At 39.5% G+C, this 27,349-nt stretch overlaps 2 protein-coding genes and 1 non-coding gene across 6 annotated transcripts; 1 reads left to right on the forward strand and 2 right to left on the reverse strand.

The window, feature by feature from the left end:
- Positions 1 to 201: 201 nt before the first annotated feature.
- Positions 202 to 9,820, reverse strand: ift56 (intraflagellar transport 56). 2 transcript variants are annotated; one of them, XM_062428137.1, is made up of 18 exons: positions 9,573 to 9,820; positions 9,276 to 9,419; positions 8,735 to 8,827; positions 8,380 to 8,494; positions 7,392 to 7,441; positions 6,808 to 6,953; positions 5,627 to 5,798; positions 5,165 to 5,239; positions 4,953 to 5,055; positions 4,605 to 4,660; positions 3,770 to 3,823; positions 3,614 to 3,677; positions 3,431 to 3,519; positions 3,053 to 3,136; positions 2,895 to 2,964; positions 1,855 to 1,961; positions 767 to 900; positions 202 to 554 (listed from the first exon to the last, which is right to left on the reverse strand). In XM_062428137.1, the coding sequence occupies exons 1-18, from the start codon at positions 9,573 to 9,575 to the stop codon at positions 440 to 442; spliced, it is 1,674 nt and encodes a 557-aa protein (XP_062284121.1). In that variant the 5' UTR covers positions 9,576 to 9,820; the 3' UTR covers positions 202 to 439. The 2 variants fall into 2 exon arrangements, 1 of the variants encoding a protein (XP_062284121.1); XR_009926535.1 differs by lacking the exons at positions 202 to 554; positions 767 to 900; positions 1,855 to 1,961; positions 2,895 to 2,964; positions 3,053 to 3,136 and having other exon boundaries at positions 3,497 to 3,519; positions 4,605 to 4,689.
- Positions 9,821 to 10,382: 562 nt separating this feature from the next.
- Positions 10,383 to 10,455, forward strand: trnar-ccu (transfer RNA arginine (anticodon CCU)). The gene has a single exon. It is a non-coding gene; the product is annotated as a tRNA-Arg (tRNA).
- A 5,176-nt stretch (positions 10,456 to 15,631) lies between these two features.
- On the reverse strand, positions 15,632 to 26,878 carry LOC134000711 (mitochondrial glycine transporter B-like). 3 transcript variants are annotated; one of them, XM_062440175.1, is made up of 8 exons: positions 26,515 to 26,878; positions 26,079 to 26,182; positions 22,325 to 22,449; positions 21,548 to 21,632; positions 20,351 to 20,530; positions 19,069 to 19,237; positions 18,689 to 18,852; positions 15,632 to 17,673 (listed from the first exon to the last, which is right to left on the reverse strand). In XM_062440175.1, the coding sequence occupies exons 2-8, from the start codon at positions 26,091 to 26,093 to the stop codon at positions 17,551 to 17,553; spliced, it is 861 nt and encodes a 286-aa protein (XP_062296159.1). In that variant the 5' UTR covers positions 26,094 to 26,182; positions 26,515 to 26,878; the 3' UTR covers positions 15,632 to 17,550. The 3 variants fall into 3 exon arrangements, with proteins under 3 accessions (XP_062296159.1, XP_062296150.1, XP_062296169.1); XM_062440166.1 differs by lacking the exon at positions 26,515 to 26,878 and adding an exon at positions 24,208 to 24,292 and having other exon boundaries at positions 26,079 to 26,184; XM_062440185.1 differs by lacking the exons at positions 26,079 to 26,182; positions 26,515 to 26,878 and adding an exon at positions 23,620 to 23,670.
- Between the last annotated feature and the right edge of the window lie 471 nt (positions 26,879 to 27,349).

Raw genomic sequence — 27,349 nt, forward strand, 5'->3', positions numbered from 1 at the left:
ATAAAAGATTAATGGAAAAACTATCCATCTTTGATAAATATGACCACATATGTATTTGACTTTTCTCTTGATAATTCTATTCATTGTTCCATTCTTAAGTATATGTTCATATCTTGTGCCTGATTTCTAAATTACTGCACTTAAATTAGTACAAATTAATCAAACAGCAACACAAAAGTATCTTTAAAAATACACATTTTATTAAAAATATACACGTACTTAATTAATTGCATTCAGAGTTTACATGTTGTCAATACAAAAGAAACTACAGTATAACAATAACTCCCTATTTCTTTGCTTTGTGGGGCATAGATATTATTCATTCAATTATTTCAAGTGAAATGACCACCTTCACGACAATAACTGCTAATGTCTGCATGAAGTAGCTGCTGTGGATGTGCACAGGTCTGTAGTGAATGAAATTGAATGCTGAAGGCAGTCACGAGAGGAGGACTCTGTTGTCTTTTGCCCACTTCCTCAGAGCTCTGATGATATATTCAACCTGGGGGTTTCCAGAGTTTCGCAGCAGGAGCACCACCTCTTTAAGTATCTCCCTGGTACACAAACAGGATATGTGATGAAACCAGATTAGATTAAGAATGCACCATCACTCATGTTTCTTTTATCTTTTATTTAGACATCCCACTGACTGTTTGAAGCATGTCTTTGGATATGTAATTTCTTTGACAATGATGAAACTTTTTAAAAATGTGAGATGATAAAATCAAGATTGACATTATTGCACAGGAAAAAGAGAAAAACATACTTGGACTCTTTGTTCGCCAGTATGAGCTGGAAGACGCCAACACATGCTCCTCTCTTGCCCTCCCAATAGTTGGATCCTGGGTCCAGCTTCTCCAGTGCATCGAATGCTTTGGCTGCATAGTAGAACTGGCCCATCTAAAAACAAGAGGAAGTGATTTTGAGCACCTGATGCAACATCCTGAACTCCCAGACACAGATTTACACGTCTCTAGTCTATGGTAAAAAAATAAATAGTAAAAAAATACAGTCTATGGTCTCTACCAATTGAGTATTCCGTCTCCACTGAAAGGTTTTTATCCAAAACAGAAACATATTTGTGAGGCCTGCTCACATGTTTGGTTGCAGTGCACAATATGCTGAAAGAACTTTTTGAAAAATATCACCTATAATGACATGAACACAACCAAGTTAAAATAAACTTATGCAGGATGTGAAGATAAAAAAATCGACCCAAAACTGGTCTGAGAGAAATATCACAAAAAGAAGTCGAGATCCACAGAGAAAAATCAGGATTAGAACTAAAACCCACAATAATTTAGTCCGGAATCAGGTATGGAGTTGTAAGTACAAATTCATTAATAGATATCAATAGATAAATTGATTAGAACGTTAATTAATAAGTTAACCAATATACAACTGATCAGCAAGTGAAATGAAGATGTCGCAGTGTGTTCTAAAAAAATATCTAATTCAAATATCTGATATTTTATAGACCAAACAATTAATTAAGAAACTATTCAGCAGATTAATAAATGACAGAAAATAATTGTTAATTGCAGCTCAAAATAATACACTTTTTTTTCTCCTTTAAGCATTTGGGCCTTGTCAACAATAGTAATTTAACTCAATAAATCATGTGTGAAGTTACAGTTTAAATACTATATTTATGTGATATATCTGGTATGGAATTGGCATGCTTTGGATATCTGCAGCACAGTACCGAAGGACTTCTGCAAATTCTAACAAAGAAAGATGAAGTGAGATGAGGACATTTGCATAGTTCAGTTACATGTAAATGTGCCAGAACAAAAGCCAAATGCATGTATTTCCATTCAAGTGGTCACCACAGATGACTGAAGATGCCTTCACCTTGTAGCAGTCGTTGGCAATGAGCTGAAGCAGACTGAAGGAATCAGAGGAAGTGCCCATCTTCAGATAGAGCTCCCAGGCAAGCCGACCCTTCTGGTTCATTATGTCTGACAAGAACAAGACGAGTGCTCAGTAATCCATCATTCACAGGCAGTTTCAGCAGCTTTCATAGATTCAAATTTGAGAAATATTAACCGCCTGCAGGCAAGTTTTATTGATGTGGATTAGGGCCAATAAAGGAAGAAAAATCTTTTAATGGATTTCCATTTCTTAGCATAGCTGAGTGCAACACTAGCTGTGTGTAAGAGTGACCCTGAACTCCTCAGGCTAGAAATCTTGTCGTGATTCAGATCTCAGCCTCAGTGAACAAGAATAAGGAGTTCCTCAGTCTCTTTTACTCCAGCTTAAGGTCTCTTGTTCTGCTGGCTTTGAGAATGTTCGTGTTATCTCGCCTTTGTGCAGCTGGCGCCAAATGCAACAGCAAGTCTTTATGTGAAAATTGGGGCTTTTGTTTTGGCAATTCCCCTTCAGTTATAACATATGTAAAATGTCAATACAATGCGTACCAAAACCTTCTTACTGAACAAACACCTCTCCAACAGATGGCATTTTGAACTGATATGCTCATACTGGTTTTCTCTTGCATTCAGGACTAAATGTACAATTTTACTGATTATTTTGACAGTATCAACAGACCTGGCCTCAACTTTGTAAAACCTCTCTGTGCCAAACACATTGAAATTGTGTCTCATGTTTATTAATCATTTTAAAATTGTGAAGTATTGTTATTTTTTCTGCTTTCTAATCTTAATGCTTCAAATTGTTATTATATCTTTGTTTTTATGTTTCTATCAGAATTGTCTCTGAATTTGTGTACACGTTCACATTTTATTTTATGCAGTCTTTTGAAGTTTGTTTTCAATTCATTTTAAATTCTAAATGTATTAAAAGCATTTTGAAACTGTCTTTTGTATGAATATGTACGCCATGTAAATGAATTTGCCATAGTGCATCATCATCATTATGATGACTATACATACAGCAGCGTGCCAGCCAGCTGAGATAAACATAGTCATTCTTGATCTTTTCGCTTTGAATCAGAAGAAAAATCTGAAAGAAAAAATTTAAATTGGTTAGAAGTTATAGTCAATAAGCTGTCCGAATGAATAAAAAAGCTGCTCTGTCGATGTTAACGTACCTCTTCTGCTTCTTTGTAGTTGCCAAGGGCTGCTTTAGCCTGAGCATAGTTGAAGTTGAACGTATCATCATTATAAAAGTATCCCTGCAAATAGAAAAGTACAATAATGCAAAAATACACAAAAATGTTGAGTGCCTGCATATCCAGGAAAAAGGTTTAGGAACAAGTATCAGCTTTTTGTTGGTAGTATGAATCACAGTGAAAGAAAAAAACCTTCACAAAAACCACTTGTCATCTGAAGTGACACTTTTCACCTGGTGCGTAGGAGTCTTTTTTTCAGCTCCATCTTACATACAGATACCACAGTAAAGTAATAAAACTGGGATTCTTCACTTTAACAAACCATATAATGTGTGCCTGCTACTGAGCAACACTGACCTTGACAGAGTTGAGATATATGAGAACATCTTCAAACTGTCTCAAGAGGAAGAAGCAGGAGGCCATGCACTGTCTGCCAGGAATAGTGTCTGAAAGAGAAAAGAAATCGTGTTCACATGCACACACACGCTCGCACAATTTTTCTATAAAGCATCAAATTGATTAAACTTCTATTCAGTGTACCGCATTCACTGGCTGACCCCCCGACCAGCTGAAAGAACTGCTGAGCGATTTTCAAGTGATCTCTCTGAAAGATAAAAGCGCAGTGGCATGCATTTGTCACTCACTATTATCACATTTGTTTGAGTGTAAATCTTTAAGTGTAACAGAAATACTCACTGATCCAATTTCTTGTCCCAATGCAGCGTTTACCACTCCTTTCAAAATATACTCCTGGGAAAATAACATAAGATCAGAAAACTTCATCAGCTCTCTGTGCAGTCTCTTTTTGAAAATGGAAGAAGGTAACACCACATGAAAATATTTTTTTCTTGAGCATGTAAAATAGAAAAGTGTTTTTGCAGAAAATGATCATGTCACGGTGAAGTTGACCGTTGGCCTTTTTGGATGTAAAATGTCATCTCTTCATCATTTTATCTTGTGAAACTTTGTCATAATTAGCATATTCATTCTTGAGTTATGGCCAAAAACATGATTTTTTTAAGTCACAGTAACCTTGACCTTTGACCTCCAAATTCGAATCAGTTCCTCTTTGAGTCCAAGTGGATGTTTGTGCCAAATTTTAAGAAATTCCCCGAAGAAGTTTCTTAGATATCATGTTCACAAAAATGGGAAGGAGGGCGGCTGACCTGAAAACCTGAAAATAAAATGCCTCCTGACACAGCTGTCTGCACTTAATCAGTTTCATGTTTTGAGATCCAGAGGGCATTAAGGTGCTCTGGAAGTCAAAAACTCTTCACTGAAATATTTGTAGAGTAACAACACATTAAAAGCATTGATTTAGTATAGCATGATTATGGTTAGAGGGTTTTTAACCATGATCATTCAAAAGTCCACACTATTACCAACATTAACCCTGGTCACAGCAATCCTTTTTATATTAGACTCACGTGGAGTAGATCTGGAGTCTCTCATTGTAGCCAAATACATAAATCACTCTTGAAAGAACAAGTGAAGTATCACATTATAACTCAATGTCACCAAAAATCATTACCTGAGGTGTTGTCGGCACCAAATCTTGTATGAGGTTGTAGGCCTCCTGGACGTCATCTGGAAGTACAAATGGAGCATGTGAATCCCTGTCCAACGTGAAAACACAAATGAAGTATTTCCGTTTATATTTGCAAAATAAATGATAAATGTGATTGTAATAAAAAAACAATTATATAACAAATTTCTGAGAATATTTTGTTTTTGTATTCATAACTTTTCTCATACTAGTATAGTTGATTTGTAAATAAAGGTCAAAGGATCTGGATTGTAATCCTGCATGCATAAAGTAGAATAGAATTTTTTTTTTCTTTTTCTTTTTTCATTTCAGAAAGAAGCCATTGCTACACACCCTGTCTGAGATAGTAGATGACCAGGTTGAGTCTAGCCTCAGGGATCACATCGATCAGTGGAGGCAGCACCTGCAACGCCCCCTCCCCACCACGAAACACCACCTGAAGCACACAGAGATTCAGAGTGTGGAAAAGTAGCTTGTTAGTCACTAGCATCTGCACACATTGGCTACATCTACACACTCACAGTTTGAGCTTGTGAAGAGCTTACCAGGTTGTGTCGGATAAGCTCCTTAGCAAACTCAAAGGAGCATGAGGAGATGTCGATTAGGTTCTTCAACTCCGCCTGAGAGGCAGAGAGTGCACACATAAGTCAAACTTAGCACCATTTAATCATCCTGAAGAAATTACAAGGGCAAGCAGGTAATGATCGAACTGTGATGGTGCATGCAGAGATAAGTGAAATATTAAAAAACTAAGACTTCCAGTGAAAGCACAAATATTGCAGACTGAAGCCACTAAAATATGAGCTCATTCTCACTAACACTTACAGTACTGTTAAATACATCTGGGATTTCTTTGTTGGAATTTTGATGCTAACATGGTGTATGGTGACATAGCCATAAGCATGGACAGGGAATTGGTAATGGTAAAGTCTGAATTTTCAGCAACCAAGTATTATCTTCAACAGATTTGAGACGAAACATTTGAATGTGTGTGTGTGTGTGTGTACCTCCGCTGCCTTGCCGTTGTAGAGCCTGAAGTGGTTGCAGGCCTTGAGGTTGAGGGCAATAGTGGAGTCAGGGATGCTCTGCAGGTACACAGCCAACACCTCCTGGGACACATCATAGTAGTCCAGCTTGTAGTAACACAGAGCCACGTAGACTTTCAGAGCCAGGAAATCTCTGAAAGAGGAGATGCAATGAGGGTGTAAAAGTGACACAACTATGTGGTTCATGAAATACTCCAGAGCTACCTGTAGTAGAACAACAACAATAATAATACACTTTATTTATAGAGAGCTTCACACTGTCCTCTTTACACAAATTAAAACGATGTTAGAAAAAAACACAAAATAAAAACATATAACACACGGCATTAATCAAAAATCTAAAATGTGGAATTATCAAAGGTGAGGCAATAGTGATGTACATGTACATTGATATTGTTTTTCTTCCCCAGTTCCACAATTTCAAAAGTCAGATTATTGTATTTTATGATAACAAATACATTTATAAATACTTAGATTTATAGTCATATCATATATCATAGTGTATAAAAGTTATCACAGGAACAGACAGACACACATAGGGAAACACCTGAATGCCAAAATGGGTTTATAGAGGAATGGATACTTGAGGGGAAAACATACAAGACATACAGACAATGAACATCATAGCCTTGAGAAAGTAGCCTGGTACTGGTACTGGGATAATTCAGCAATCTCTGATATAAATGCAAATATTTTTGCTTAAACCTATTGTGATATTTTGCATATTTCTGTTAGCAATCAAAAGAAATTAGAACAACTAATTTGTATTCTGACAAAATGTGTTAAGAGCTGCAGAGGCCAGAAGCTGAAAGATCTACTGTAAACCTTGTAAAAAAGACCTCTGATGCACTTTCATCCACAGATGCCACAAAGTCACATGGATCTCAAGAGAAGTGGCACAGAATATCAAAGTCTTTCATTTTGTTACCCTTGCTACTACAGATATATCAGCGTTACAGGAAGCTACTTCAGCAGGTCTGCTGCACTGACACTTGAATTATCTTTATAGTTTCACAAGGCGTGAAGAATCTAATACTTCGCCGTTAACAACTCACACCTGTCATGGTGGTGCTAGGATGGCACACATTGTGCTAAAGTGCAGCAGAACTGTGAAACTAATTTAGCAGAGATAGAGGACAAACCTGTTCTGCAGTAGAAGGCGTTTATAGATGTCTATAGCCTCCTGGTAGTGGGAGCGCATGTAGTGGATGGATGCCAAGCTCAGCTGGTCTTCTGTCACATCCTCCAGGTTCTGATGGAAGCCCATCAGCCTCTTCTCGTCGTTGAACTGAGGTACGATAAGACGACAACGGACAATAACAGAAAAAAAATCAGTCAGAGGTGTGATCAAGATGACACAGAAAGGGAAAAACAGGGTGAAAAGGAGAGTCATATTTAATAAAAAATAAGTTGTGAAAAATGGAAATACTAAGGAGATTTTATCAGGTCTGTGTTGAGATGAAAAAGAAGGTGAAATGCACAGTAAAGAGAAGGCAAACATAAACACAGGAAATACCACAAAAATGTCCCCATTACCGAGTTCAGATGAAAGAAGGTTGAACAAACTATAGAATCAGTATTATACAACATGTATACAGTACATGTGTGTTTCTCTCATTTTATAGACACAAACTTTTGGTGTTACTGCAGGGTTGCTCAGCAGATAATTGTTAGTGATTGAACAAGTAAACACGTAATGGTAAAAATAGTAGAATAGTTCTCCAACCTTGTGAGCCAAGTGGAAAAGGAGCCGGTTTTGAAGAGGGGACTTCGGCCCTACAAAGCACAAGAGACACCAAATGTAGTTAGATGACACGCCAAATGAAGATAAAAGACACAATTCATTAACAACATAACTTTGTTCTCAGCAATCAGCCTTTTGATGTGGAGAGGAAATGTTTCATATGGCTTTAATTCCAAAAAAATCATCATAAAGGCCTAAAAATAATTGTCAGACCACTTAAATAGAACTTTACACATAATTACTGTATTTGTTGTTCACAGTCCAGAAATGCACCTATGGCCAAATGTATGTGGACGACCTTGTTCAAAGGCAACTTCACTGATTTTACACAGAAGTCCTTTGTGTCTTCAGTCTTTTGTGTCTCCAGATGAAGACAGTTGGAAAAGTAGAAATAATTGACCTCTGTAGCTCCTCCTCACATCTGCTTGAGGTTTTAGGTAATTTGGAAACAGTGTCATCATTGCATAGTCTGTCCACCAGAGAGCACTGACAAGTCGTTTTTTTCAACTGTAGAATATCCCATGTATGTATTTTAGTCACAAGTTTTAAAAGTCACTAAGGGATCCATGTCAAGTTTAATGTTTTATTTGATATTTTAGCATTTATTTATTCATTTTTGACTCATGTGGTCAGTTGACTTATGTTATCAACTTTTTGTTATTGATTCTTGTTTGGTATTGATTTCTCCTCATGTTTTGTTTAATTGACTCACATTTGGGATTTTTATGCTTAAAATTTTTTTTTTTTTAATTGTATTTCTAGTTTATATTTAACTCTGTTCCATAAAAATGGAAGAAAAAAAAAGATGTTTTTATAAAATGAGAAGATACAGTATAGTATTTTAATAGTGCAACACAAAATTGGTGAGGTTTTTTTCCCTTAAAAAAAAAACTGTTCAAAATATAGATCAATGTCAAGTGGTTAGCATACAAAAGAGGAATTCAAAGATGTGCTCAGCTGGAATGACTACCTTTAGATGCAGCCTCTTCAGCCTCTTTATAGAGCCCCAGAAAAAACAGAGCACAGGCCAGGTAGACCCACACACTATCAGAACATTCAGGCTTCATGGTCAGAGCTTTGTACTCCTGCCAGAACATGACAAGGAAATATAACAAATGATATCACACCCACAAAATAACATGAAAAAACAGGATGAGTGGGAAGATTAGCTGATACTCGCATTATACTCAGAATAATACACAATACTGACAGTCACAACTGAATACATTTGTCAGACAAGTTTTCAAAATTAGGGTACTTAGTGTGACATTTTGTGTACCTAGCTGTACACACTCATTTAAACACACACACACAACAAAAAATACCTCCATAGCTCTCTTGTAATCACCCAGGTGAAAAGCACAGAAGCCAATCCAAAGGTCTGCATGTTCCTCTTTCTCTCCAATACTTCTCTGAAACTGAAGACGACACAGCACACATCAGCAGCAGCACCTCAGTAATACAATGTTGTCTGTGAATCTACGGATGAGACTTTAATTCTCAGGCATGACAATGAATCTTGAAAAAATAGCTTTCCACTTTTGAATCCCAGCTAAAGACCCACCTTTATAGACTTGCTTGAGTCCCCCTAATTCTTTTATAGCATGATACAATGTTTAACTTTGTCTATTACAATTTACTTTATTTACATTGTTTTGTTATAATTATTTATATATTTTTAAAAAGCTTTTTTTTTTTTTTTTTTTAGAAAAGTTTACTTGATTCAAACCAATACCACAGGCTTTGACTGGCCTTCTTATATTTCATTATTTAACCACTACATCCTAGTGATGTACTGGCAATCAATGAGATGAAATTAGATACATTTCATTTATTGTTTTCAGACTTTAAGTAGAGTGAATGTACCTCTAACAGTGTTAAGGCCCCGAGGTAATCTCTCTGTTGCAGGTATTCATCCACTCGGGGAACCTTGGTCTTGTTTTTCTTCTTCTTCTCACTGATGCTCACGGGTGGCTCTCCTCCGACGGCTGGTTTTACGCGAGAGAGGATCTGCCAGGGTGCAAAACCACAATTAGATTTGTATCAAGTTATGACAGAAGTTTCAGTGGTTTGAGGCCAAAACGAACATTCCTGAAATGTATGAGACATTACCATACTCCTGGCATGAAATGGAAGATGAAAAACACGTTAACTTTAACTCACCATGTCGAAAACTGTTTCGGAGGAAACAGCTAGCCAAGAATGGCTGGCTTGTTTATCTCTAACCTAGGTAACTTGACGTTGGATGCTGCTGTCTGTGAAAACACAAACTATTACTGATGTTCTCTACCTGGCCTTACGTCTTAACAAACTACTTTCATTTTTCGTTCAAATCAGCAAGATATCGCCACCAAATGAGATTCCACTGTCCTCTGACTGGCATGGCCGCGTTAAAATGCAAACATAACACGTTTTTCTCAATCTCGTAGGGAAATCTACTAAGATCTTGATTAGCGCTAGCAGCTAGCAGATCGTTCGACACGAGCATAGAGCAATTTTCCGCTTTCGTATTTTCAAATTAAAGGTACGAGCAAAGGACTGTGAATGTAGTGAAACCATTAAACACGTGTTCAGAGTGACGTGTGGTTATAATCCGCATCATAGCCCTCCTGTTACAATCTCTGAGCGGGGTGTAATCGAAAACAGTCGAAGAAAAAGCCCTGACATTAAAACGGTTGTATACCAGTACACTCGAGTTACATTTATTTTGTAGTCAAACCGAGTTTAACCAGAAACAGCTCGTGTCAAGTGTCACATCTCGGAACGGTTTGTTCTTTGTTGCCTAGCAACGGAACAGATAAACGGCTGCGTAGCCAACGGCTGTTAAATTATGACAAAACATATTTCTTATACAATAAATAGCTGTGCAATATACGTGTACACCATATATTTTCAGTATCACACAGATAATCAATTCTTCGTTATATAAATCTTATTTTAAATTCCATGTTTTAAAAAACATTAGTCAGCATTGCCCCAGTGGCCTAATGGATAAGGCACTGGCCTCCTAAGCCAGGGATTGTGGGTTCGAGTCCCATCTGGGGTGGATCATTTTCAACTCAAGAATTAACGTTAAAACGATGCTGCAATCAAGGTGTTGTTTCTCATCGATATTCTGTATGGGTATGAAACTAACAACAACAACTAACTAACTAACTAACAACAATGTGATTGATTATATTAATTTGCATAAAGTCTCATCAAAGTACCAGCCTTTAAAAACTGCTTGTGCTGTGGCGCATTGGTCCAAAATACACTAAAGGTAACATTAAATTTACTTTATTAGGGCCCAAGCGGCGACTGCAAGTCGCCTGGCGAAAGCCCTATTGAAATTGTAATGTTTATTATTACTAGGGCCCGAGCGGCGACTGCAAGTCGCCTGGCGAAAGCCCTATTGAAATTCGTTCATGCCCCAACATGCAAGTGACCCCAAAGTGCAAGTGACCCCAAAGTAATCAAGTAATCAAGTAATCATGTGGTATGGAAGACCCCCGTGGAAAAATGCTATATTGAAATTGTAATGTTTATTATTATTATTAGGGCCCGAGCGGCGACTGCAAGTCGCCTGGCGAAAGCCCTATTGAAATTGTAATGTTTATTATTATTATTATTCTTCCGACATTTCGTGCTCCAATTTCGCCCCTTTCCCAAATGCGAAAATGCTTATACTTACGGACGTCCGGCCTCATCCGAAATTCGATATTTTTGGGTGGTCGCACATGGTCGACGCAGAATGGCGGAATAGCGCCCCCTACAATGTCCAAAAATGCCCATAGGGAATTTTGCTAACTTTGTCCTATGCTCACAATATTCGGTACACATATGTATTATACCCACATATGCAAAAAAGCCTCTTGACCTCATGACCTCAACCCAACAGGAAGTCGGCCATTTTGGTTTAGATTTTTCCCGCCTAAAATTAACTCCTCCCACAGCGTTCACCCGATCAAGTTCAAATTAGGTACGCAACATCTCCAGACCTAGCTGAGCTTAAGTTGTGCTCTGCGCATCCGTAGGTCAAAGGGCGTGTCTGCCAGGGCTCAACTAACTTTGGCGTGCTCGCCATGTACATACGAGTGGCTCTCACGCCCACATACTTCATCCAATCAGCTTCAAACTTGCTGGACATGATGATGGCTCCGCCCTGAACGTCCCGATATATTAACTTCCCACGTAACTCATAGCGCACCCCGGTGGTAACAGGAAGTGAACTTAAATTCATGAAAAATACATAGTTGACCCCATCAACTTCATTCCACTTCTAAAACATGCAGAACCAGTTGGTGAAGCTACATTATGAACACTGTGAAGCTACGAGTAATGGCGTCCCTGTGGGGGCGTGGCTACCATCAATTCCTCGCCATGAAAATAGGTTTGGCTTTTTGATGGCTTTATTGAACACGTATCATCATGAAAATTGATACACAGGTCCAGGGTGGAGACCTCTTCCATCTGATAGGGGTGTCGCTCATGTCGCCCCGTAGTGGAAACAGGAAGTGCCATTTTTGCATCAACATTGTCCGATTTCCACGAAACTTCACATGTGTGATGAGGGACTGACCCTGAACACACCTGCATGCATCCCATTACTGCCCCCTGGTGGATGAACCATCAACCTCTCATAACTCCTTCATGCTTTGTCCAATTCACTCCAAACTTCACATGATTGATGAGTGGCCGCCCTGAACACACCAGACCACACCAGACCATATGTGTAACTACCTGTGACTGCCCCCTACTGGATGAACGAAACATTGCATTTTTGGCCTCCTTCCAGGTTTTTTCTCACTTTCTGCTTCACGCCACAGCCCCGCCATGCCTCAGGCCCCGCAGTGGCATGGGTGAGCGAGGGCCCGCCATCGCCGCTTGCGGCTTTAATTATTATTATTATTCTTCCGACATTTCGTGCCCCAATTTCGCCCCTTTCCCAAATGCGAAAATGCTTATACTTTTGCACGGACGTCCGGACTCATCCGAAATTCGATATTTTTGGGTGGTCGCACATGGTCGACGCAGAATGGCGGAATAGCGCCTCCTACAAAGTCCAAAAATGCCCATAGGGAATTTTGCTAACTTTGTCCTATGCTCACAAAATTTGGTACACATATGTATTATACCCACTTATGCTAAAAAGCCTTTTGACCTCATGACCTCAACCCAACAGGAAGTCGGCCATTTTGGTTTTGATTTTTCCCGCCTAAAATTAACTCCTCCCACAGCGTTCACCCGATCAAGTTCAAATTAGGTACGCAACATCTCCAGACCTAGCTGAGCTTAAGTTGTGCTCTGCGCATCCGTAGGTCAAAGGGCGTGTCTGCCAGGGCTCAACTAACTTTGGCGTGCTCGCCATGTACATACGAGTGGCTCTCACGCCCACATACTTCATCCAATCAGCTTCAAACTTGCTGGACATGATGATGGCTCCTGAACGTCCCGATATATTAACTTCCCACGTAACTCATAGCGCCCCCCGGTGGTAACAGGAAGTTAACTAAGATTCATTAAAATGACATACTTTGCCCCATCAACTTCATTCAGAACCAGTTGGTGAAGCTACATTATGAAGACTGTGAAGCTACGAGTAATGGCGTCCGTGTGGCGACGCAGCGACCATCAATTCCTCGCCATGAAAATACGTTTGGCTTTTTGATGGCTTTATTGAACTCGTATCATCATGAAAATTGGTACACAGGTCCAGGGTGCGGACCTCAACGTCTCCATTCGCTCATAGGCGATCTCACTCGTGTCGCCCCCTAGTGGAAACAGGAAGTGCCATATTTTACATCATCATTGTGCGATTTCCACAAAACTTCACATGTGTAATCACTGTCCCACCCTGAACGCAACCGCTTGTGTTTTGTTACACTCTACTGCCCCCTGGTGGATGAACCATCAACCTCTCATAACTCCTTCATGCTTTGTCCAATTCACTCCAAACTTCACATGACTGATGAGTGGCCGCCCTAAACACACCAGACCATATGTGTAACTACCTGTGACTGCCCCCTACTGGATGAACGAAACATTGCATTTTTGGCCTCCTTCCAGGTTTTTTCTCACTTTCTGCTTCACGCCACAGCCCCGCCATGCCTCAGGCCCCGCGGTGGCATGGGTGAGCGAGGGCCCGCCATCGCCGCTTGCGGCTTTAATTATTATTATTATTGTTATATTTTATCAGTGCTACACTTTTTTTTTTGCATATTTACCGAAGACATTAAAAAAGACATGAATATCCAGCCAACTTTGTCCATTTATCAGCTCATAGTGCTTTGCATTTCTCATGTCTTTTGATGGACATGGCTCACTGAAAAATGTGTCAATACAGCTCATACAGAGTAAGTGCAAGAACTTTGCTATTAAATTTAGGCTTGAAAATCCCAACATTCAACCAGGTGCATAAATATGGCGGCCACATGGACCAGCAGCTTCCTATTAATTACAGCCATCTATGAGTTCATCATGCACACAGCATTTATAGACTGGGGCAAAAGATGACATTATCTTTAATTTATGCATCCCCTTCCTTTCTCCTGTAAACAAATGCAGTAAGCCTCATAGTAAATAGTGTCTGAACATGGGTCCAATCCTGTTACTAAAAAATCTGCTGTATCATTGAGGCTAATACAACTGTGAAAGTAAAGCAAGTCAACACATTGTGGGTTCCACCTAGAAAATTGCTGCCACTTGGTTTGAAGAAACGAGGCAAGAAATAGTGCAAAAGTGGTGGTATTCTTGTACACAGCAATCAAGTTTGCCAATGTTGCAGTATATACGTAATCTCTCTGACACCTGACTTGCTTCTCCTCCTGGTCACATCCCTCACCAATATATACCAGTAATTATAAGCAGTAGAATATACAACAATCTCCACTGCAGATCTGAAAAATCTTACTTATAATCACTGCCAGCCTAATTTAGCCCCGATCTCTTCTCTAATTCATTTCAGCCTCCTCTGTGTAAGATCTTGAGTTAATAAGGTGGTTATTTTTTGTTATTTTAATACTTCACCTCCTGTTTGTTTGTACTTTAAGCGGTGCAGAGCCACAAACCCGGGAGGTGGTCTAGCTGCTCTAAAAAAAAAAACAGTTGAATGCTTAGTGATTGACCTGGAGGTGTTCTCATCCTTCCAACATTTATGATTTCTTTTTAAAAGTGGTTTTGGAAACTCTATCTGTTTTATAAATCACCCAAATAATCTGGTTTTAAAAATTAATTTTATAAATTATTCTCCATCAACATACCTGTCTGCTGCACTGGAAATCCATTGGCTGTAGAGTTTCTTAACCTAGTTGATATTTTTTTTTTTTTTTTTTTTAAAGATTTTTTTTCAGGCATAGACACCTTTATTTGATAGTTGCCAGACAGGAAACATGGGAGAGAGAGGGGGGGGTGTGACATGCAGTAAAGGTCCGCCGGCCGGGATTCGAACCGGGGTCCACTGCGTACGTGGCATGCACTCTAACCACTCAACCACCTGCGCGCCCCTAGTTGATATTTTAAACTTTCATGTGCTGTACACATAATAACGGTCATACCCTCGACCTAGTGCGGTCTTCTGGCAACATTTTTTGCCATGAATCTGGTGTATCTGACCATAAATCTCTCTTTATTCATGTCGGTACAGATACAGAACTGTCTTATTGTAATAATTTTAACCCATCAATTAGTGTAAACAAAGCTCATAACGCTTCAACATGCTTTAGTATTTTGGACACCATGGCTCCATTGAAAGCTAAAAAAAAAAACCCTAAGATGACCTTTTAAACACTGGCTTGATACTGGCATTAGATTGTTAAAGAGTGGAGCCAAAAGACAACCTACAGATCTCGAAAACCAGAAACAAGCCAGAAATGCATATTGTAGTGGTTATTGGAAAACATGGTTGGAACTTATTGGAAAACATGGATGGAACAGCATATTAGAAGTGAAATTACATCTGTGGCTCAGACCATTTGCTCGTAGTATTGAGTGCCCTTGAACTCTTTTTCATACAATAAATTCTAAGGTTTTAAACAAGGCCATTGCCAATATGAACAATTCCTTCTGCTCCATCAACTCTGGTTTCTTATTAACATGAATGATAGTATATCTCCAAGATACTGTAGTTGATAAAACAGCTATCTAATAATACAGAATGTAATAATCATTAAATGTAACAATAAATCAATGTTAACCTCTTCCTCATTTGTAATAATAAAAAGTCAAAATAAAAACATTTTAAAAAGGAAAAATTTATTGACGTTAAAAACCAACAGGCACAGTGTCTGAGCCAAGACATGCACAGACCAAATATCTACAATAACAATGACCATATACAATATAGTCACCACAGAAGATCGACTGAGACAGGAGTGGTGTGACGATGAAGATAATCTGCTATGTAAAATGTCTGTGTTATTTATGGCATATGTAGGTTCACAGTTAAGATGCAGTTTGTGTTACACAGCAAACGCAGAGGCATTTAGAAATCAACCTCGCCTGCCTCAAACAAGGCCTTTAAAAACATGTTTCTTAAGTTCAACTCCACCTCATTTCTCCCATTATACAAGAAAAAAATCTGTACTGTCAAGGAGGCTTCAGTATATCCGCTGATACCAGAAGCCATCCTGTTATATCACAAATCACACTCTCTGAGTCAAGTCAGCATGTTTAAACTGCTGATACACAATGATGTATTCTTTATTAATTATAGAGACAATTAAGTCTATCTATCTTCTTTACTAATGAGACCTTCCATTTGGCAACACTTAAATATAATACTTCTTTTCAATATATCACCTCTTTTATATTAACAATAATAAATTATATCTATGGAAAATGGCACACTGTACAAGCAACATAAAAATACGGCCTTGATTTGTTACAACCAGTGAGTCTGTATTTAGTCAAATATTTACAAAGCCAGAAAGAGGAAAGAAGATCAATGTCTCTCCAGACTGATTTGTATTCTGTATAACTTTTATGAACATGGTAACACAATTATTAAACAATGCTTGACTAGCAAGCTTAATGTTCTGGAAAGATGCAACAAGCTACTCTGGTGACTGACTTTCTGTCAACAAAATATGAAATATTTGAGATTTCACCCGGTCAGAAATAGTTACTTAATATCTAGAGAAAAAAAGTCAAATCATAAAAATGCTTCCTTACACACAGGAAACAATGCAAAACTGCACTGCTGTTTTTGTGTAAATCCGAAAAAAATCCAGCATTTCAATTACAAAACATCACAAAATCCTGATCTGAATGAGATGCCATCACAAGTCTGAATATCTTTTGGCTACATTACTTATATTTTAAGCCCAGATAAGACTATCATTATTTCTTTAAAAAGCACATCTGGAGTCAAAAATGTACCACTGTTGTGTATAAAGTTTAAAGCATAGCATAAATTTGAGTAGTATGGCAACAAAGGCTTTATTGTGATTAATTGTAGTTATCCTAGGTTTTCTTCCCATAATGCATCTGTGTGTGTGTGTGTGTGTGTGTGTGAGTACTTGTGATTGTCTGAGCCTAAGACAAGTAAAATGTACTGTCTGCTTGTGATGAGCATCAGTGGGCAAGAAATGTTTCTCAATCTTATGCACGGGTCATAAACGGAGAGCTCAGCTGCTCTCCCTGCAGTGCTTTGTTTTCAGTTACATCAGCAGGTCTTCGTTACAGCAGCTCGCCGAGTGTCCATTCTGTTTCGACTCCACAAAGGCAACTACGCTGCCAAGAAGACTTACAAGCCCTCTGTCAGGTGCATTTTTGAGTGGTAGCCATACCTCAGGGCATCCAAACATGAAAAGTAAGAGGAACAAGTTCACTTCACAGCAGGGAGTGTCACTTCGGTCTGAGATTGAATAAAGAGGCGTGTTACATCACAATCTTGAACTTACACACCTACAGATACAAAACAGACACATTTTCACAAACATTTAAATACTGTATCAACTAACACACACATCCACGCATGCATGCACACACACACACACTGCATTCTTACTCTTTTTTTCTCAGACATTTATCCACCTGGTTCCTCTGTTCGACATCTTGTCTCATTAAGCTCCTCCCTTCTCTTTGCAGTGAGAAAATATTTCACTATCCCCTTAAATTTCATTCTGTCTCTGTTCCTTTTTTGGCTCCACACAGTCACTCCTCAGGATTTGAGGCCCATTCGGGCCATCAGCTGTTCATACACAGTCCAAGCCATAGCAGCCATCAGAGTGCGTCGAAGAGACCTGGGTACAGCCCCACGAAAAAACCCACGCAGTCCGTGCTCCTGAGGGAATGAAAGGACATGAAAGCTCAGTGATATGTTACTGGTTTAATGGCCAAATCTTTATATGAACCAGAATGTGTTGCTAATATTGCCTTAAACTGAAAATGACCTGGCTAACCCATGCAACACATGCAGCTGTTTTGATTAAATGAGCACACATTTAATCAAAACAATCCTTCTCCTAATCCTTCTCCTCACTTTTAAAGCTCTTAATGGTCAGGCTCCATCATACCTTAAAGAGCTTATAGTACCTTATGTACCTACCAAAACACTGCGCTCCCAGAACGCAGGCCTACTTGTGGTACCTAGTATCTCTAAAAGTAGAATGGGAGGCAGAGCCTTCAGTTATCAGGCTCCTCTCCTGTGGAACCATCTCCCAGATTCGGTCCGGAGGGCAGACACCCTCTCTACTTTTAAGAGTACGCTTAAAACTTTCCTTTTTGATAGAGCTTATAGTTAGCCAGCTCCTAGTTTATGCTGCTATAGGCTTAGACTGCCGGGGGACTCCTACCTCCATGATGCACTGAGCTCTTCTGTCCTCCTCTCTCTCTCTCTATCCATCCATCTATATCCAATAACATTCATGTACTATTAATGCATTCAGTAACCTACACTTCTTCCCCGGAGTTGTCTGTGCTTTCTCGTCTCACAGGCAATCTGGGCCTGTAGACGTCCGGATGACAGATTCCAGTCCCGGACCTTCTAGCTTCAATGTTTATTTTCTATGTGCTTCTCTCTCTCTCCTATTCTTGCTCTCTCTCCCCTCTACCCCAACCGGTCGAAGCAGATGGCCGCCCACTTTGAGCCTGGTTCTGCCTGAGGTTTCTTCCTGTTAAAAGGGAGTTTTTTCTTGCCATTGTCGCTAAGTGCTTGCTCATGTGGGAATGTTGGGTCTCTTTAAAATTAAAACCTGAAGAGTTCGGTTTAGAACCTGCTCTATGTGTAAAGTGCCTTGAGATAACTTTGTTGTGATTTGGCGCTATACAAATAAAGATTGATTGAGATTGATTGACACCATGTAGATGTAGCGAATGGCGTCTGATGTGCTCCAGTGGGACGGGCTGACTTGAATGTGGGTCTTCACCACGTCTGCAGGCTGCGTGACCAGTGACGCCAAAATGCCTGCCACCACCCCAGAGCCGAAGTTCACCAGCGGGATGTAACCTGATGAAGTCACCTCTGACAGGAGATAAGCCAGGTATTAGAAAGGAGCAGAAGAGTGAAATCCAACACTTAACTGTTAAATCCGGGGGGAGGTGGGGTTAAAATGGAAAGGACATTTTTTAATTTTATATTCTTCTCTGGGTAACAGGGACACATGAAATTTAACCGTTCGTAAGCATTCTGCTCATTTGATCTCCCACTTTGATGTTTATGATCCAGTGCGGCTCTCACCTTGAGGCAGAGACTTCTTTGCCTGACTATAGAACATGACGTAGATGCCGGAGAACGGAGCGTCTCGGAGCAGTGTGGCAGTCAGCCCCGAGAACAGAGCCCTGAGTCCCTCAGTCTCATACACACTTTTCAGAGCCCCAGCAACACTCACATAGTTGTAATAGCCACTCTGAAACGACACAGAAACATATGAAATTAAAATGGCTCACCTTTGCTCTCATGTCATTCGCATTAAATGCTTACTTGCCAGGAAACAGGCAGCTGGATACAGTTTTATCTACAGAATTACAGACTGCTGCCTTTGACAACTGGTTGTAAATTGTTGTCATTCATTTATGGATGCTCGTGGAACAGTTTTTAATTTGAGTTCAATGTCTGTTACTCATGGAAAAGTGCAATGTCATCTCAGCCAATGAGCTGCTAATAAATGAATGAGCTGAAGGTGGACATGTCACTCTCACTCTTTGTTGAATATGTAGATGGCAGGTGATTCGTAATAGATTTAAATGAACCCTGTGGAGTTTTTGACCTCTAATAGGGCTATGTAGCAATTTTTCTATGAGTGAGTCCCTGTTTTGTCTTGTACAGATGGACGAAAACGCACACTCAAGCATGTGCAAGTAATGATCCAACAAAGGCAGAGAATAGAACCATCAGCAAATAAATGTGAATGTCAACCATGCATGGCTTTAATACTAAAACAATTATCTCTGCAAATGTTATGAGAAAAAAAATGCATTTGAGACATCTGTTAGCCCTCATGCAGCGTGTTCTGACGAGGAACATTTAAAGCAAACATAACTATTTGATTACAAGAAAACTCCACAAGGCACCTTAAATTAACTTAAAAACATCAATTCCAAAAACTGACACATGCAATATATCTTTCATTTTTTACTGCAGCACAGAGTAGCTCTTTAAGCCAGGTTAAGAAAAATTAAAAAGCTCCATCCAAAAGTTATTAAAAAATGCTATTTTTTTTCCAAACTGCCAAGTCAGTGTTGATTAAATGCAGACGTGGATCAGTTAATATAGATTTATTGCTGACAATTTAAAATGTGTTTGCTGAGGGCTTATTATTCCTGGCCCAAATCTCCTCAGACCAAGTGACTCATAACAAAAACATTTGAAACAGATGACAAAGACAAATTAATCATCGCCTAAAACCGCACTTCGTAATGACATTAACAACAATAGTCAGAGAAAATCAGAAAAGTATTAAAGTCCACAAATTAAACAGGACATCTCAGGTCAGATGGGCTCTGAAGGAACTGTCACTCACCTCAAAGCGTGTCTTAATAACAGTGAATGGCAGCATGGAGACCCCGGCCACAGCTCTGGCGCCCGCTCCGAGCAGAACAGCCTCACCAGCGTTGGGTGCTCGTTCGAGGATGAAGTGCTGCTTCAGGGAGTAGAAGGTGCTGAAGTAGATGCCCACACCAGGGATGCAGCGCACAAATGACTGCCAGAGAAACAAAAGTGTTTTTAGTTTTGTTGTCTCTTGTTGATGTGATGTCATTAACAGTGTTGGTACTGTAATCACATTACATTTACCTGTAACGCAGTAATGTAACGTGTTACAGTGTCTATAGTCAGTAATCACATTACAGTTACTAAACAGAAAAATGTGACGTTACTTGCATTACATTAGTTCTTCAATTATTATGTATAAATTGGGCGGATAAAAAAATTATCAAAAAGTTTGTTTCATGCACGCTTGAGGCACAGCTGCCTGACCTTCCATGCTAACACAAAGCTAATAGCGAACACTTGGTGCAGACCCCAACCAAGCAGCCAAAGCTTGTGTGTTGCTCGTTAATCTCCGTCTTTCAGAAACAAACCCAGCAAAGTACCGATAATAGTAGATGGACGGCCGTCAATAGACAGGAAAACTTTTGTGATCTATCCGGACCGGTGTTATGTCAGGATGGAAATGCATCCAGTGGACTGAGTGGCATCTAGCAGTGAGGCTGCAGATTGCAACCAACTGAATACCTCTCCCCTTATGTGTCAGAGAACCTGCGGTGGCCACAAAACTTGTGAAAACGCAAAATGCCCTCTCTAGAGCCAGTGTCTGGTTTGTCCGTTCTGGGCTACTGTAGAAACATGTCGGTGAAGAATGGTGGGCTTCATAGAAAAAGACCCACTCCCTCTGTAGATATAGAGGGTTCATTCTAAGGTTACGAACATATTTCAATTATACACTAATCAAAACATGCTTAGGAATATATTCCATTTCTGTCAATAGAGCCCCCATAATCCTACAGACTGGTCCTTTAAAATAAGCTGGCTTCATTTGGCCAAGTGTCTGCCTGCTTCTTAGAGTAAGACAGAGAGGTGATGCTAATGTGGGTTGACAGTGTGTCAGTGCTGGAAAACAAATGCCTGCACTCAATACTGCCAACATACAGATATGTAAGAACAGGATTTATAATTACAGTAATAAAAACAGTAAAGAAAAATGTGGTAATTTACTCACTGGTGAAACTCCCTTCCACAGACTGAAGAAATTCTCTGTCCTAACAACGTTGATTAAAACACTAAACATCCCGACCTTTGGCGAACTGCAGGATGAAATGTAAGAAATGTTACTGACACATTCAAAGGTGCAAGCATGTAAAAACATACATATAACGTGTTTGCCAATCAGGATGCAGACTCTTCTCGTCAAGGATGGAATGAGCTACCAATCGATCAGCTGACTGCCTTGGTGCATTCAAGAAAAATGTCTTACTTTAATAATAATAATGAAAAAAAACTTGTGCCTCTTTCAGACACTCTTTTCAGTCACTGCCCTATGGTGCTGGATTATCTTGCCTCACTTGAAGGTTGCTTTGTATAAAAATGTCTGCCAAATGACTAAATGTAAATGTACATAAAAGACAGAGCACCTGTGGAGTGTTTAAAATAAAAATCCACTTTTGGCTGTTAACTTTTCCTGTTTTTGTCCTCAGTGTAGGTAATTGCACCATAGAAGCCTGACAGTATGATTACAAGGTGCTGGTGTGACTAATTACCCTATATGGGTCAGAGCAGCAGATTAAGGCTGCTGTGCTGTGTGTGAGTAAAAGTAAAAGAGAGAGAAAACAAAGGGAGAGTGAAATCTAAATAACACCAAGAGCAAGCTGATGTACATGTGTCTGATGGCATGTAGTGGTAATGTGTTGTGTGTGTGTGTGTGTGTGTGTGTGTGTGTGTGTGTGTGTGTGTGTGTGTGTGTGTGTGTGTGTGTGTGTGTGTGTGTGTGCATACACACCCCGGCTTGGCATTGTTCTGGATGGTCTGCAGCCGCGTCTTGACCAAGTCCAAAGGCTGGAAGAGCAGCGTCGAGCAGGTGCCACTGAGAGAGCCACACATAAAAGCTTTGAGAGCTGGGTGAGCCTGAGGACGATATGTGAGAGAGAGAGAGAGCGAGAGAGCGAGAGAGAGAGAGAGAGGATTGAGGAGAGAGGACATAAAGGAGAAAAGTGACAAGAGAAAGAAATGGCGGACAGATAGCACAGAGAGGGGACAAGGGGATGTAGAGAGAAATCAGAATTACAGACAGAGAGACAGAGAAAGGAGATAAGGCAAAGAGAAATATAAAGGATTAGTCACAGTGTAAAAAAGCAAAATGTGCTGTTCATCATCTTTCAGGCTCTATATGCTTATATGTAGAGCTGTAATGATTAGTTGATTAATCAATAGACAGAAAATTAATCAGGTACTATTTTGATAATCAAATAATTGTTAAGTCATTTTTAATTTAAAAAAGGCCAAATATTCAGTGTTTTCAACCTCTCAAATGTGAAGACTTGAAGATTTCTGTGTCATATGTAAAAGTAGACTGGATATGTCTGGACTATAGACTGCCGATCCAACAAAACAACACATTTGAAGACAAAACATCACCTTGGAATTCTAAAAATAATTTTATAGACAAAACAATTAATAGAGCAAATAATCGCCAGATAAACTGATAAGGAAAATACTGGTTAGTTAAAACATTACTTGACATTTCATTCACAAACAAATAAAATAAGCCTGTAAACAGAGCAGAGGCCAGGTTCCCCCACAGTGCAGATGATGAAGATGTGCAGAGACAAAACACACACACACACACACACACACACACACACACACACACACACACACACACACACACACACACACACACACACACACACACACACACACACACACACACACACACACACACACACACACACACACACACACACACACACACACACACACACACACACACACGGGTGGAATTAAACCAGACAACATTATCTGTGGTTACATGTCTCATGAACAAACAGAAAGGGCATGAGACACAGACATGGACAGAAAGACAGACGTTACATTTATCTGCATTTGAAGGTAAACAGTTACACAAAAAACCCTTGGAAACGCAACTCATGAGGCATTAATAATAAACACAAATACAACAACAACAAACTGAATAACATGACAACCTGTCTGCTATACAAACATTCAATACACACTGTTTGTAGCTACACATGTGCCACTTTAACACACACACAACCCACAAGTGCACACTCCTACCTTCCCCAGGCTGCCTGGGGTATGGCTTGAAGAATCCTGTTTTTCCTGCATTTTGCCCTCTTTCACCTCCCTCTCCCTGTGATGCTGCTTTTACAAATAGCATATTATGAAATAAACCCCCATCTCTCTCACAAACCTTCCTTCCTTCCTTCTCTCTCTCTCTCTGTCTCCCGCCAACCCACAATGGCTTTCTCCCTCTTCTCGTCCTCCCTCCCCCCGTTTTGCAGCCAAAGCAGAAGCTTAATCCAGCCTTCGTTTTTCTATGAGCTTCTATCTTTATCTTTCAGAGACACACTCACACAACTGTATTTACCCCCACCCACCTAAAGCTCACTGCTAAATTGCATCTTTGTCAAACAGCATGAGTCATGAAGTGGCTCGCTATGTGTATGTGTCTGACTTTGTGTGTGTGTGTGTGTGTGTGTGTGTGTGTGTGTGTGTGTGTGTGTGTGTGTGTGTGTGTGTGTGTGTGTGTGTGTGTGTGTGTGTGTGTGTGTGTGTGTGTGTGTGTGTTGGATGGAATTTAAATGTGGGTGACAGAAAATGTATAAAGTAGGAGTAAATTTATAAAAGTTATTAAGGACCAACCAGAGTGTAGGAATTAGTGGCATCTAGCGGTGAGGTCTGCGGTGAGATTGCATCCAGTTTAATACCCCTCCCCATGCAGGAGAACCTATGGTGGTCACAAAACTTATGAAAACAAAAAAGGCCCTCTCAAGAGCCAGTTTGGTTTGTCCGTTTTGGGCTATTGTAGTAACATGGTGGTACAACATGGCCGACTCCATGGAGGAGGAGCAGCTCACCATGTAAATATAAAGGGCTCGTTCTGAAGTAACGCAAACACACACTACGGCACAAACTCTTATGGTGATTTTAGACACTGGATTTCAGCATGTGTATTCAGCTTTATTTTGAGTTTTTAGACAATTTTTACAGAATCAGCAGCAGTCATGTTTTGTATTTCGAAATGCCCTTCTGGCTTTCTCATCACCATGGGCAGCAAGAGAGAGCACAAAGCAATTATGCTGCTTTTTTTTCTTTCGTTTTTTTGATTGTTTGTTTTTGGCATTTTGCCTTTATTTGAGAGTCAGTGTAGCCAGAAAGGAAACAAGGAAAGAAAGAGCTGACACTGTATTTGGGTTATATCAAGGGGTGGGTGACATGATGATTATACCTGCATGATTATTTAATTGACTAGTTGATCAACACCAACAACAGGAAATTAATCGCCAATTATTTTGGTAATTGATTTATCATCTTTCGAGTATATTTTTAAGAAAAGATGCCCAGATTATCTGATTCCTTCCTCTCAAATGTGAATATATTCTGGTTTATTTAGTGTTGTGTGATTGTAAACTAGATATCTTTGAGTTGTGGACTCTTGGTCAGGACAAAAGAGGATTTTTTTCATATTTATTTCTTTATCTTTGCACTAAATATTACCTGATTTTTATTGTTTGATGTACTGTTGTCGTGTTTTATGTGCCTTGTAAGGTGTCCTTGAGTGCTTTGAAAGGCGCCTTTAAATATAATGCATTATTATTATTATTATTATTACTAATTTGAGGACATCACTTTGAGCTTTGGGAAACAATGATCCACATTTTTCACCATTTTTGGAAATGTTATTGACCAAACAAGAAATCAAGAAAATAAATCAACAGATAATTGATAATGAAAATATTTGTAATTTCAGCCCTTAATCTCCATCAACCCATTTCCTAATTGATTTGAAATACATTTTTACTGCATCTCTCAAAATAACTTGCTTTGTGACAACAAATCTTATCAATATTGCCCACGCCTTGTTTGAACCACTCAAGTTGGATCAGGTGTTCCTCTCTATCATTAATCCTTATTATCATATATCATTAACCACTGACTGGTAGCTCAGTTGGATTATAGTTAAGTATTTATAGCTGAAAATGTGTAACTGCAGAAAAGTGTTGTAAGGTCACACTACAACACAAACACTGAAACAGTAATGAAATGGTAGAAATGGTCAAGTTTTAAGGACGGGTGAAACAATTTTTTCAAGTGTGTCTTAAAATATTTATCGGGAGTCAAAAAGATGGACTTTAGCACTAATATCTACTTGATTTGATTAATTTTAACGGCTGAACCTTCATATCAGCTTCAAATAAACTTTTAAATACATTTTTACACAGGGTGATGACAGGATTTTGTCCTCCAACACATACATTAAAAGTGCATTAAAAAAGGATCTTCTAATGTTCAGTGTGAACAGGAGGAATGATTACAGCAAGAGAAACAGATGTCAATGTTCATTTGGCTGCCTGACTATCGATTAAGACCGACTTGAAAAATGTTGGACCTATCCTTTAACAGACTGGTTTCCTATTGTTTGTAAGAATACATGCTGGTAAATATGTTTTAATTCACCCTGTAACTAACATGCAGGTCACAGTTTGCATGATGAGTTTAACACACACACTCACCGCTGCTAGCTCCATCCTCGAGGTGGATGCTGAGCCGGATGAGTCCACTCTCTTCTCCCCTGACGCTGCCGTTTTTTGAAGCTGGTTAATGTCAGCCAACGTTACTAAAAGCAAAAGGGGAAAAAAGGGAGGGAGATTACACAGCAGCCATGAATTACATTTCAAAACAATAATGTCGACTGCAAAGTCTGTCAGATGCCGGGTGGCAGCAAGCTAGATTAACTAATGCTAGCTACCGGTGTGATAAAGTGAAGGTGGTGACCTCTCAGGAAAAACTATGCTGTCAAATGACACGTTGAATCACACAATGTTACTCCGAATGCAGATGTCTGAACATGCCAGCTTTAATAAAAAAGATAATCTAACCTTTGAACAATAACTCAGATACACTCCTAGCTAGCTATAAGGATAACCTAGTCTGTTAGCTCCACTTTACCTGACTTTGAAGTCTTTTAAGGGCAGATAGAGGTGATGGACACCCCTGCCAGCCTCAGAAACGACATGTTTTGTATTCAATATGCCAATCCGCCAAAGTTTCCTGAGAATCTAACGATGGTAAAACTCTCAGCTGTCCCGAGTGGATACAGAAGTTTCTGGTACAGCTCGTTAGCTAACTCCGAATTATTAGCTCCTCACTCCTGTAACTTATTTAACTTCAGTCTGCACCCTGCAATAACCGCACGCAGCTTAGCTAACGCTGTTGATGTCGGGCCGTGGGTCGAGTCCAAAAAGTCGTTTTTGAGTGAGAAAATGTAAACAGCAGCAGTGAGTGGCTGTGAAACGCTGCCTGCTGAGCTGCTGTGCGCTGTTAGCATCTGGCTAGCAGAGCAGCAGCGTCACACGGCAGAAACACTTCAGCTCAAAGGGTTTCACCAGCTGCACTGTTTGGTTTGAGAACTGGGGTTAGTGTGCCACATATGCCTTAAAAGACACTAATATACATAGAGTATAGGGTATATATTCTGCCGCTGTTAGTTAGAATTTCTTATAAAACAAACTACGCATTTGTAATAATATCAACGGCATCAAGGTGTCGCTGTTGTACTGCGTGTCAGCCCCATAGACGATAGACGGTACATTAAGATTATATATATATATATATATAATGTTTATGGTCTATGTACAAGCCCATACTGTATACATATAATGTAAATGGTATATGGTCAACCCCATACTGTATATAAAGATATACATTATTATATACAGTTTATGGTCAGCCCCGAGATAATACCTAAGTAAAACCAGTTGTGACACACAGGTGGTTCACTTTT

Source organism: Scomber scombrus, chromosome 2 (assembly GCF_963691925.1).
Source record: "Scomber scombrus chromosome 2, fScoSco1.1, whole genome shotgun sequence".
In the NCBI taxonomy this organism is placed as follows: domain Eukaryota; kingdom Metazoa; phylum Chordata; class Actinopteri; order Scombriformes; family Scombridae; genus Scomber; species Scomber scombrus.